Here is a 13,676-nt window from a genome sequence, read left to right as displayed (position 1 = left end):
GTTGTTCCTTCCTTGTGTCCTAATCCTTCTTTTCAGAGGGAACGGCTTCTGCAGAATTTGGACGTGGTTCATGCCTTAAACATTTAGCTGCAGGCGACTAAGGATTTTCATCAGTCCTCTGCTTTGTTTGTGTTTTTTTTCAGGAAAACATAAGGGTCAGAAGGCTACCGCTACTTCTCTTGATTTTTGGCTGTAGAGTATCATACGTTTTGCATATGAGACTGCTGGCCAGCAGCCTACAAAGAGAGTTACGGCTCATTCCACAAGAGCTGTTTCTTCCTCATGGGCATTCAAAAATGAGGCTTCTGTGGAACGGATTTGCAAGGCTGCGACTTGGTCTTCTCGTCATACATTTTACAAATTTGATGCTTTTTACCTTGGCGGAGGCCGCTTTTGGGAGAAAGGTTCTTCAAGCAGTGGTGCCTTCCGTTTAGGTTCCCTGTCTTGTCCGTCCCGTATCATCTGTGTACTCTAGTTTGGGTATTGATTCCCAATAGTAATTAAGATGTTCCGTGGACTCATCGTGTCATTAAAAAGAAAAGAAAATTTATGCTTACCTGATAAATGTATTTATTTTTTGACACGATGAGTCCATGGCCCGCCCTGTTTTTTAAGACAGGTTGTTGGTTATTATAAACTTCAGACACCTCTGCACCTTGTTACTTCCTTTCTCTCCTTTACTGGGTTGAATGACTGGGTTGGGAGGGAAGGGAGAGTTGTCATTGCAATATTTAAGCAAAATATAGTTAAAAATACAAAGAAATATCTGATGTTGGCATGACGTTTGTATTTGATTGCCTTTGGCTTGTTCCAGCAGCAATGGTATTCAAACTGCACATTCCAGATATGACACTAGGGTCTCGATTTATTAATCTACGGTCGTACAGGGGCGTACATATGCGCCCCTGTTCGACTGAATTCCCCTGGCAGAATTTAACATTGCACGCGAGTGCTATTTAGCTCTTGCGTGCAATGCCACCCCCTGCCCGTGCACAGCCAATCATGCACGGGCAGGAGCTGTCAAATTCTCCACCTAAGAGGTCTGATGACTGCTGCTTCATAAATACGGACTGCAGGTTCAAAGGATGGAGAAGGCAGGCAAAGTCTTTGATAAATCGACCCCTAAGGGCTAGATTATAAGTGGAGCGGTAATTTAAACTAGAGGTCAGACCTCTTAGTTAATTTTTTAATTGTCCCCCAATTGCCCCCAAAATAAATTGTGTAGTGGCAATAATTAATTTTTTTTTTAACTGCACTAAGCAGTTTTTAGGGGTTAAAAGTGGCAGGTGTTGGGTGTCTGTAAACTGCCTTTGCATTGCGGTCTATGGGAACTGTGTGTTCCCTGTAAATATATATGTATATGCTTATATACATAGATATATTTATATGTTAATATGTGTATATATACACATATTAACACATAAATATATATGTATATATTCATATACATATATATTAAAATTTGCTGTGAGACTTACTCCCTTCACTGTGCTAAGGTTCTGTGTCGTGTATGACGGCATCAGAACGAGGCTCCTATTGGAGCCTATGGAAGCACGCTCTTGTGAGCGCAAAGCTTTCGAGCAATGCGAATGTGAGGGTATTTTTGCATTGCGCCTAACTTATAATACCAGTGCACATTTGTGTGCACTGGTATTACTAAGCGGAGTGCAAATATTTTGCAGAGTATATATGGTCTCAGAGACATAGTACATAATGTGATTCTAGCTTAGTTTGGAATGTTTGTGATACAGATGAACTTTACAATCCTGCGGGATTTAAGCAGCAGCCCACATGTGACAGAGGGGTTAATATGATTAAAGCAGATTAAGCATGAGATGCTTAGCAAACTCATTTTTGGAAAACTATACTTTTTCTTTTTTCTTTTTTTTTTTAACACACAGCTGAACAAATAGTGATTGTGTAACTACTTGTTCCCAAAGGACAATGTGTTATTTCATATTCGTACTCCTTTCTAATCCATGCGGTTCATTATGTGTTACACCTCCTTTCTGCATTTGCTTAGCTCAAGGAAAGACTTAAGCCTGAAATTAGATGTATAATGCATGTGTCTATTAGAGATATGAAAGTAAATATTTTTTATTTTCTGAGTCCATAGACACCATCAACCTAAGTGGAATTAAATCAATAAGGTAAACTGACACACTTCTTTTAGGCATGTTGCTGTCAATCTCAGGGGTATCAGTCAGCCACATGGTACAGACCAACATCTCCTTTATGGTCTGTAGTGACTTAGTCATTCTCATTCAGTGGCTAACTAAGATACACACTCCTTAACTCATGTGTGTGAAGCAATGTATAGCTAATACTCTGTTCCACCTTGCAGGAAGTGTTTTCTGCAAACTGATAAAGGGACCTCATGTTTTTACACAGATGGAGCTGCTTCCATGAGCTAACTCTGATGCATACATGTAGCTTATAAGTCCTATTACATAATGTAGTCTGATATAACCGTGCTACATGTTGGGGATTTAGTATACGATTTCAAGCACTGCTGTAAACTGGTGAAGAACTTGACACATTTGTACTACATGTAGGAACAACAAAGTGAGGCAGTTTATATATTAACCTTTTAATGCCGTTATGCCATTCTATTCCGTCATAATTACACTGGGCTTTAAAGCCGTTATGACGGAATAGAACGTCATAGCCAACGGATGTCCTGAAGCCTCTTGTGCTTCTCAGATTTGATCGCGGTCTGGAGGGCGTTCCTAGGGTTATAGGGATGCCCCCCAGACCCGATCCAATAATAGTGTGCACGATCGCGTGATTTCAATTTGTCAACATCGGAACAGTTGTTCCGATGTAGACACTTTAACCCCATCAGGAAAGGGTTAAACCCCTTGATTTCCAGACATAAACATGGAGTAATTTAACGCCTTGACTAACTCAAACCCACAAAGAAATTCTTAAAATCTTTACTACACTCTAATAGCAGTGATTCAAACCTTTGTTTGGAAAACAAAATACATAAGTAGCAGTAAATTTAGTTCTATTTTACCATATACACAGACATAGTCAATGGGTTAAATCACTACTGAATAACATACTGGGAGTACTGATTTAACCTATTGATTGTCAGAAATGTACATGCAAGTGTTGTCTTTCCTGGGATACAATGCATTTATCTCTCATGTCGCTTAAACAGGCACATTTTAAAGTTCTCAGGGAGCAAATAAGATTTTTTTTTAAATTTTGTTTTAATGTTTTAAAGGGCCATAATAGTCTTAAAATAAAATGCTCTAGAGAATTATAGCATGTCATTTTTCGACTAGTGACCCAGCAAAGGGGTTACACACAGTAGAAGTACCACTTAGGACCAGCAGAGCAATGCTGGTCTTGAGTGGAAACTGGCGCTGATCCAATTAACATCGGTAGTTACACAGTTGTGTAGTGCGACTAGTGTTACTGGTTGGATCAGCAGCAGTTTCTGCTAGGGACCAGCAGTGCTCTGTGTGTTCCAAGTGGTACTTCTACTGTGTGTTTAACCCCTTTGCTGTGGTTAAACACACAGTGGTGGTGAAGGGTTGCTAGTCTTAAAATTAAATGCTCTAACAAATTAGAGCATGTAATTTTTCTACTATTATGGCCCTTTTAATATAGTCAATCTAAATTTAAAGCAAGATGAAAACTTTTTGTAAATTTAAGATGTGATACAATCTTGAATGACCTAAGTTACATAAAACGTGCATATGGTCTGAATATGATTTGCTATTACTTTATTTGTGTTTATTTCTGCAATCCTTTGTATAATTAAGACACTTTTTGCTGTGTTTTTAATAACCAGTTTTTAAACAACTTTTAGGCTATCCATCCCAGTCTGTTGAGCAAAGGTCGCTACAGCAAATCCCTCCACAGCTGATGCAGCTAGGACAGCAGCAAGGTCAAAGTGGGCAGCAACTGCCACCTCAGCAGCAAATGATGATGATGTTGATGATGCAGCAGGACCAGAAACCAGTGCGCCTTCCTGTGCAACAGAGTCTCTTCAACCCCAGAGCATCTTTGAATAGCGATACACAAAGAATGCCTGTGCAGCAAGGTGGCAACATGTCTGTATTGGTAAATTTGCAGGGCTCAGGTTCCATACCACCTTCTCCAGATAAGCAAAGAATGCCCATGTCAGCCAGTACAACCATAGGAAACAATGGAAGGAAGGTTGGATTCCAAGACAGTGGACAGAATCCATCTGGGTCACCTCTAGGTGACCTTTCCTCAACAACTCCACTTTCAGATGTTCCTGATCTTCCTGTGCCTCATGGATCTCAGAGCAACATAACTCCCCATTTGCTTATTTCCCAAAACCAGTTAATGATGTCTGGGACCAAGCCTGGAACTCCTTCTTCAATGTCGTTGCCACAAGGTGCAAGCCCCCAAACACAGCACACGGGTACCATGCCCGGGCCCCATGGACACCATTTTCAAAGTGTGCCGCCCCAGTCACAGACTTCACGGCCTAAAACTCCAAATAGAGCAAGCCCTAGACCCTACTACCCCCAGACTCCCAATAACAGACCTCCTAGCACTGAGCCTTCAGAGATTAGTCTTTCTCCTGAACGACTTAATGCTTCCATTGCTGGACTCTTTCCACCTCAAATCAATATTCCATTACCTCCCAGGCCCACCCTTAACAGAGGTTTTGATCAACAAGGTTTAAACCCAACCACTTTAAAAGCCATTGGTCAGGCACCTGCAAGCCTGACTGTGAATAACCCTTCTGGCTTTGTACCTTCACACATGAACAGGATGGATAATGGGGGAGGAAAGCAGCCAAATGCTGGTGGAAATAAGCGGGCAAGCCCAAGCAACAGTAGGCGATCAAGCCCAGCTTCCAGTCGTAAAGCCACCCCAAGTCCTGGCAGACAGAATGCAAAAGCTGCCAAGTTTGTGCTCGGACCACAGCAAACCTCTGGGTTACTGCACAATATTGAAATGGCAAGGAATTCATTATTAGGACAAGCTCCACTGCAGACCACTACTGGTGCTGTGAGTGGGCTTTTTCCTTCGGCATCTATGCCTGTTACTAGTAGCACTGTTGATGAAATTAAAGAGACTCCAGCACCGGATAATGAAAGCCTTCATTCTCAGATTTTCCAAAAAGAACTACCTACACCAGAACTAAGATCTGTTGTCCAGCAGCAAGAAATTAAAATTACACAATTTGAAGAGACTGATTCTGTGGAGTTAAGCAGAGTTATTGAAGAAAATAAGAATGTGATATCCCCTGCTATGAGAGATGCTCCAACATCCTTAAGTCAGTTGCTTGATCATTCAAGTGCTCCCAATGTCACTATAAAACCCTGTGGTCCCTCACATGACTCTTCACCGCTGCTGCCCATAGAGGAAACAAAAAAATCAGTACCTCCCCTTTTGGACACTCCTAGTAAGGAAGCCAGCAGCACACTAAATACTGTTTCAAATATTGAACAATGCTCACCACAAACGCTACAAGAAATGGCGGAACACAATACTAATGTCCCGCTAAACTTGCCAGCAGCCACATTAAAAAGACCTGTTGGGTCCACATCCATGTCTGCCCCATTGCCCCCAAATCAGATTACAGTGTTTGTCACATCCAACCCTATGACTACCTCTGCCAATGTTTCTGCCCCCATGAGTTCTCATCTTCCTCCAGCATTGGTGTCTACTGTGGTTACAATGCCCAATGTGGGCAGTAAGGTCATTGTATCTGAAGGGCAACAGACAGTCCAGACCAGTGCACGTCCTCAGTTTATCACACCAGTGTTTATTAACTCTTCTTCCCTCATCCAAGTCATGAAAGGATCTCAACAAAGCAACTTACCTGCTTCAACAATGGCACCTAATGCTAGTCTGATGCCCCAGTCTGTTGCAGTTGTTGGTCCTTTGCATATTTCCCCAAATATTCAGTTTTCTTCTGGACCACCTTCTTCAACAGCTTCTTCCAGTGCTGTTTCCACCTTGCCTCCAACCCGCCCAGTTGTAATAAACACTATGCAGACTACCAATCAATTTGCTCAGTCCTCCTCTCCATCAGCACTTCCTCAAACTCCCTCAAATACACAGTCCAAAGACACCACTTCTGAAGACACTAGTTATTTGCCAGGTACAATGCCTGACCAACACACTGCATTATCTTTGCAACCAATTGGTTCTCCATCCTTTGACAGTAGCCCAGATCCCTCCACTGGTAATAAAAGAAGCTCTGCTGTATCCTCTAAGGTTCAGTGCAAGGTGGACAAGATTGGACAGCTCCTTCTGACCAAAGCTAAGAAGGTGACAAGCCCTCCAGATAAATCTGTGGAAGAACAGCTCTCTACAGAGATTGAAAGCTCTAATACTACAGAAGCAGTGGATTCCAACCGTATTGACAGAACATCACCACTCAACCAAATCATAACTGAGGCCAGCAGCTCAGTCATAATCTCCTCATCTAATTTGTTGTGTCCAACAATAAGCACCACTGTAAATGTGCTACCTACTGTAAGCTACAGTCAGTCAACGACTACAGGGGGGCAAGGCATTCAGAGTGGCACCATATCAGAGCAAACTGGCATGTCCTTGGAAGAGAGTTTTAAAGAACACTCACCACCAACAGGTAAGCAGAGGCAAGGAGATATCCTCTTTATTGTAAAAAGCTTTGCCTATCGGTATGTGGGCTTCTGGGTACTATTTCATATTTTCTCTTCAATATTTTTCAATTCATTGTGGTGATTTTTCCTTTTCTGCTCTTGAAAAGTTTCTTCTCAAAGTACCAGTCAGGAGGAAGGTTCAGTGAGCGAGGAAGTTGTACCAGAAACTACAGGTAACCTTAGTTTAGGAATTCGCATGTGCTACCTTTTTTCTTTCGTGTTTCAAACTTTCTCTTGCTCTTTGCTTCTTCTAACCTTGCCACTCCCAGAGTGAAGGCTAAAAGTGACTGCTTACACACAAAGTTTTTTTTGTTTTTTTTCATGTTGCAGAGTCAGACCCACCGGAGAACACAGAAATGTACGTTGGACTGTTTTTTGTTGAAATTTGTGTTCTACTTCTGTCTCCGTTTATCTCTGTGTCTTAGTGACATCTATGTCTAACAATGTTTTTTTTTTACTATATAATTAATTATATAGCTTAATATGTGTTTCTCTATTATTTAGCAAGCGTAGATTAGACATAATTAGTTACTTCCTCATTGGTAAGATAAACTGACTTGAATTTAAAATGTTCATTACTATTATTTTCTGGTTTTCGTGAATTATTACTTTTAGTTCTCTTTCACTTAAAGGGACATAAAACCCAAAATATTTATTTCATGATTTACATGGAGCAGACCATTTTAAACAACTTTCCAATTTACTGTTATTATTACATTTTCTTTATTTTCTTGATATTCTTTGTTGAAAACCAGAAAGGTAAGCTCCGTGTGTGGCTGTGTCTGCAGCACTATATGGCAGCAGTTTTGTACAAATGTTATGCAGTAGCAAGAGCACTATTTCCTGACATGTAGTGTTGCAGGCATGTGCACACTACCTATCTATTTAACTCTTCAACAATAAATAAAGTACAAAGTAAATTTGATAATAGAAGTAAATTGGAAACTTTTTTTTAAATTGAATTCTCTATCTTAATCATGAAATAAAAAATTGGAGTTTCATGTTCTTTAAAATAGATCATTTGTTATTTTATCTCTCAATAGTTGTTTTTACTAATCAATTCAATTTGGATTTTTTTGTGCCTATACCCATCTACTTTTCACATTTTTCCTCCTTTATGTTAAAATTGTTTTCATTCACTAGGAATGTTATTTGCAACTTGTCTGTAGAATAATATTACATTAGTAAGGGCATTGGGATGAACAAAGACAAAAAAAATAAGTAAAACCTCTTAAATAAAAGAAAAAAAATGTAAATGAAAAATAAAGGGAGAAAAGGAAGAAAGAAGAGCCAGATCTCTAGACAGAAAGGAAGAAGCGCAAGCAAAGTAGTATATATATATATATATATATGTGTGTGTGTGTATATTATCTTTCAAACTTCTGACTCCTCCTGCTAAAAGTTACTTCACTTGCCTTCAAAGCTAATTTCATAAATATTTTGTGTGGCAAGAATAAGGAAAGAAAAAGAGTGTCAGTAGAGAGACTCACACACAAGTAACAAACTGCATTTGGTTAGATTGTCTACTGTTCCTTCAGAACAGTGAGTTTAAAGGTTAGTAAAAAACTGTTCTCTTTTCTTTATTATTTTACCACAGTGAGACAACGGAAAGATCAAGGCCTCCAAGCCGAAGAAATTCCAAAGCCGAGGACTCTATTGCATCCCAGGAAGTAGGGGACAGTGGACAGCGCAAACGCTCAGCCCGTCCCAGTTCAGCATCCAGCTCAGCATGCAGTTCCATGAAAGGTATTAATGGCTGATTATACTAGACTAACAGAAGCTTTATATATAAATATATATTGCACACACATGCATGTGTGTGTGTGTGTATATATATATATATATGTATGAATATATATATATATATATATATATATACATACATACAAATAAGTTGTAAGTTTGTGTTTTAATATGTACGTATAAAAGAACTGTTTTTTTGTGCCCAGCATGTGTAATGAATTTCTGAATCCTCAGTTACAGTAAACTCCCCAATGAGCTCCGTCCTCAATGTGGAAGGACAGAAACCTTACCGTACTCATTCACGGGTTAAAAAGTACCACTCTTCTTAACTTTTAGTCTTTTGTTTCTGTCCCTCGGACATGGATGGATATATTTTCCAAGCGGTTTAACTTTAACTGATCACTTGCAAGGTATTTTCCAATGGAGTTCTTCCTCTCTTTCCAGATGAAAGTTCTATGGCTGCAGGACAGGATATAAGGAGATATTGAGAAAAAAGATATATACATGAAGATGGTAAGAACTCAAACCCTTTAAAATCACTTATAATGGTTTTCCTCATATTCATGGTTGGCTTTTATTATACAGCCCATTTTGCTTACTCCCATATTTTTTTTTTCTCGGTCCTTATCGTCCTAGGGTAAGCACTTTCCTTCATGCTCTATCAAGACCATAAATTATTCATTTTCCAGTTAAGTCTTCGTAAAGAAGACAGAAACTCTCTGAGGTCAAAGGTCTTCTGTCTCCTGCCTTTTTTCTTTTGGATTATTTTTTTCTACAGAGCTTTCTGATAGTTGGAGTCCCTTATTGTTTCTCTGCTTGTGACCCTTCTCTGTTTCCCATTAACTGGCCAGCAACTGTGTCTCTTGGTCATTGCACTGATGGTGATCCATGACCTCTGGCAGAGCTGATTCAGTGAGGGATCCTTTTAGCTGGAAAGGCTTTTGTGTTAGCTACCTCACAGCCTAAACATAGGAGACATGCATTTTCAGTCTTGAAGACTTCTGCAGTACTTTGAAAGTTTATGTAAGGGCAACACATTTAAGGTAAACTACACCATTACGCCACGTAACCTTTCCACAGCGGAGGATACAAGTAATGCCGCTAAACACGTGTACTGATTATGTTACACTGCAGTGAATCTAGAGTTGAACTTTTTGTTTTCCGCTTACAGATTTATTATTACAATTAAGATGGAAGCGGAAACCAAAGTAAGAGCATTAACTTTAATTTCCCTAAAAAAAAAGCAATGTTTATTTAAAAGGCCCCTATTACCTACAATGACCATTATATCTCCTGGCTTTTTACATAGCAAATATCCTTAATTTAACATCTGGCTAGGAGTCCATCACACTCTTGCCCATATCACCTAGTTGCGTCAGAGAAATGCTTGACAAGTTTTCTCTCAATCTAGGAGTAAATAAAAGAAGAGCATTAATTAGAGTTACCTTTTGTGGTACCTGTTCACCATCTACACAATTATGTGCATTGACTCCACATTTTACAAAAAGCTGTACAAGGGTTGTAATATGCGCATAAGACTGTCAATGCTTTTAAACTAAGTGAAACAAAAGAGGAGGGATGGTCTGCCTTTCAGCACAATCAGTAGTAGTAAATGCAGGGTTATACAACCTGTAATACATGTATAGAGGTTTTAAAGCACAATCTTTAAAGTGGAAAAATATGAAAAAGAAGGTGATAAAAACATGAAAGAACAATCTTGGCAGCGTGATAAAAGGATGAGTTGGAGACTGGACATGCTGACCAGTAGTGTGACAAGAAGCTGGAGGTGATTGCAGTTAATGGGTAGTCATATAGTTGAGACAGCATTAGGGTGAAGGGTGGGAAGACATTGTACAAGTGCAGAGTAAAAGCTTCCGTATAACCTGGGGGCAGCTATGGTTGCTTTGAATTGAAAATATACGAATAAGCGTGTATGGTAGTTAAAGGAACATTCTCAACATTTTCTTTGTTTCGTTTGAGAGAGGATTTCAAAATGCAGTTTTCCTTCTTAATATGAGGAGAGTCCAAGGCTTCATTCCTTTCTTGTGGGAAATACAGAACCTGGCCACCAGGATGAGACAAACACACCCCAGCCAAAGGCTTAAATACCTCCCCCACTTCCCTTATATCCCAGTCATTCTTTGCCTTTCGTCACAGGAGGTTGGCAGAGAAGTGTCAGAAGATTTGGAGTAGTTCCTTATGAAGAGTATCTACCCTTCGAAATAGGACTGGCATTTTAAGTAGTCTTGTCACCCTCTCAGTGAGAGCATTGACGGATGTTAGTCTGGAGATGCAGGGAGAGACTTTCTGTGAACCCATTCAGACTCGTATTAACAGCTCCTAAGCAATCAGTGTTGACAAGTTTCACTGCCTGCTTTTCTCACTCAAGTCCATGTCAGGACCGATGCTACAAGACTGTCAAACTTGAGAGGCTGTGTTTCTTTTCCACGGCATAGATTCCGGTAAGATTGTTTCATTTTTTTACACACACATGATAACGCAAAGAAGACAGGGTCACAGTGTGCCTCCTTTTATCTGTATGGAATCAAAGGTTAATATCTCCGGAAGATGAAGCTCAGGCAGATGTTGGAACGTACAGGTTTTTACTTTCATTTTGGATCAGCTGCGCAGCCTGTTAGGCTTTTAGCTGTAGCAGGGGCGGTCCTGCATGGCGCACCGCATTACCGGGTGTGGTCACACTGATTTCCTCTTTTTCCTGACCATTCGGTTTACAGAGACGAAGCTGCTTCTCTGTTGGGCCTGGGTCATAGGAGGTGGTGAGTGCCCCAGCCATTGGGGGTATAAATGTGCCATTTATTTTTTTTCTATTATCCAAATTATAAGCACTAGCTATGGAGGTCTCTGATACCTTACAGGGTACTCCCTCTTTACCTAAATCTAATGCCTTTCTTATATTGTGAGGAGGCCACGGTATACCCGCCTGCTCAATTATGTTCCATATGCCTTCATAAAGTAATCATATCAAAGAAGGCTAATATATTTAGTACCACTGAGCCATCCACCTCTGAGGAGTCTCCGTCCCCTGAAGTGCGCACCATACAGTCATCTGCTAATACAAATGCAGCTTTCCATAGCACTCCTAATTTTCCATCTGGAGGGGCCCTTTTATCGCCAGACTTTACTGAACAGTTACAAACGGCAGTTTCTGCGGTCTTCAGTGCTTTACCTCGCCCTGCTAAGCGCAAGCGAAAGGTCAAATATTGCTATCCTTCCCAGGGTTCATCTACTAGCTTATTGGATTTATCTGATACAAGATTTTCCGTTGATGAAGACACCTCTGATACTTCAGAGGATGCTCTTTCTGGGTCGGAATCTGCTGCCTCTAAGCCTCCAACTGCGGAGGAACCAGACTTTAGATTTAGGATTGAACACTTACGCTTTCTGCTAAAGGAAGTTTTGGCTACTTTAGAGGTTCCAGAACCTAAATATACCTGATGAACCTTGTATTCCTTAATTAGATAAAGTCTACAAGGACTTTCCCGGTTCCCGTTAAGATGGCGAACATTATTAAGAATGAATGGGAAAGACTTGGTTCTTCTTTTTCCCCTTCTTCTTCCTTTAAGAAATTATTCCCGGTTCCGGACTAAGGTGGATAGTATAATGATTCCACAGCACCTTTTCTAAGATTAAAATGTCCTTTATTAGCAACACTTGGGCAGAAAATCATGCAACGTTTCGGGAACGCAGTCCCTTAATTATGCATACTACATAGTACACCTGTACCTTTACTTAAAGGTATAACTAACCAATAACAGTTCAACAAACCGAACACATCCTACTTTTCAGCTTTTCTTATGCAGGTTGTAATAACACTGCCATCTAGAGGATATGACAGATTTTAACAACTGCTATTTTTAAATAGATACTCGGAGTACATTTAATAGTGCAGATGTACACCAAATGACATAAAAGAAATAAAAACATACAATATTATACATATTAAAAGTAACACACTATATATATATATATATATATATATATATATATATACAAAAATATATAATATATAATATATATACAGAAATTTAGAAGCAGCTTTAAAGATATACCCAATTCATTTTTATATTATTGTAAATATACCTAGAGGAAGACAGATATATCTAATTCTCTGTTTAGTCCATTAGGATGCATAGAATCCAATTTATGTATCCAATATGCTTCTTTTTGTTTAAGACTACGTTCTCTATCACCTCCTCCTCTTGGTATATCCACATGATCAATGATTTGCCACCTTATTTGATTAATTTGGTGGCCACATTCCAAAAAATAACATGCTACAGGGGCTTGAAGATCACCTGTTCTGATATTAGATTTATGTTGGTTTAACATTTCTCTCATCTTACGGGTCGTTTCCCCTATATAAATTTTGGAGCACGGGCATTTTATCATATATACCACAAAAGTTGAGTTACAGATATAATGAGATTTTAATTTAAATTTATATTCACTCCTTGGATGGACAAATTCACTACCCTTGATTATTGAATGGCAACTGCCACAGTTTAAACATGGGAAACATCCTGAATTCTTTTCAGTGATGTATCTAGTTTTACTAATATATTTAGAACCCATGTCAGACTGTACCAGAATCACTCAAATTCTTAACTCTCCTATGTGCCATAATTGGAACTTTCTGTAGTGTGTCAATATTTTTATTACATGTTTGAATTATATGCCAATGCTTCCTTATAATTTTGGATATTTTTTCACTATGATCATTGAGTTGGGATATGAAAATAAGCCTATTTTTATCAACCTGCTTACCTCTATCCTTTGCCTTGGAATTATTTTTAATATTAAAGGGACAGTCAACCCAAATTTTCAAATATGTAATTCCTATAAAGTTGCTAACGATGTTTAGTTTGCACTGTAGCCTAATTCATTACCCTAAATCGTTTATAAGCATTTACTACTTACTTTTTTCTTCTTTGCAGTTTAAAATGCCTGCCTGCCCCCTCCCATATTTCGTCATCAAGATCCTAAGGTTGCTCAGTCTCCAGCTCTATATCGGCTACTTTTCGTCAATGCACGTTCCTGGTTTTTTGCCCATGCGCATTGCGTTGCTAACACTAGGGGGAAGGAACTCAAAATACTTTCTCAAGTTCCGACACCCGTCTGATATTTCAGACGTACCAGTGTGCTGCCAGTCATCTGTGAACAGTCTCCGGCAGTGTGTACTAATAGTTGGTCTAATAGAGGGTACATAGGAAGCGGCTAAATGATGTCTAGAGCTCTATCTTATATTAGTACATTACTGCAATTATTCAGTGTGTGTGACCTCTTCCT

At 39.4% G+C, this 13,676-nt stretch overlaps 1 protein-coding gene across 5 annotated transcripts in view; it reads left to right on the top strand.

The window, feature by feature from the left end:
- Nucleotides 1–13,676, top strand: part of NCOA6 (nuclear receptor coactivator 6) — a 288,056-nt gene that overhangs the window by 177,044 nt on the left and 97,336 nt on the right. For 3 of the 5 annotated variants that reach the window (XM_053713638.1, XM_053713789.1, XM_053713713.1), the window contains 4 exons: nucleotides 3,824–6,592; nucleotides 6,734–6,799; nucleotides 6,957–6,984; nucleotides 8,224–8,372. In XM_053713638.1, coding sequence (XP_053569613.1) covers nucleotides 3,824–6,592; nucleotides 6,734–6,799; nucleotides 6,957–6,984; nucleotides 8,224–8,372 — 3,012 coding nt within the window. Of the gene's footprint in view, nucleotides 1–3,823; nucleotides 6,593–6,733; nucleotides 6,800–6,956; nucleotides 6,985–8,223; nucleotides 8,373–8,813; nucleotides 8,883–13,676 lie in introns of all 5 variants that reach the window. The other 2 variants (XM_053713867.1, XM_053713955.1) reach the window with 2 other exon arrangements.

Source organism: Bombina bombina, chromosome 1 (assembly GCF_027579735.1).
Source record: "Bombina bombina isolate aBomBom1 chromosome 1, aBomBom1.pri, whole genome shotgun sequence".
Taxonomy (NCBI): Eukaryota; Metazoa; Chordata; class Amphibia; order Anura; family Bombinatoridae; genus Bombina; species Bombina bombina.
Note: the sequence above shows the minus strand (reverse complement) of the source record. Positions and strands in the feature narration are given on the sequence as shown.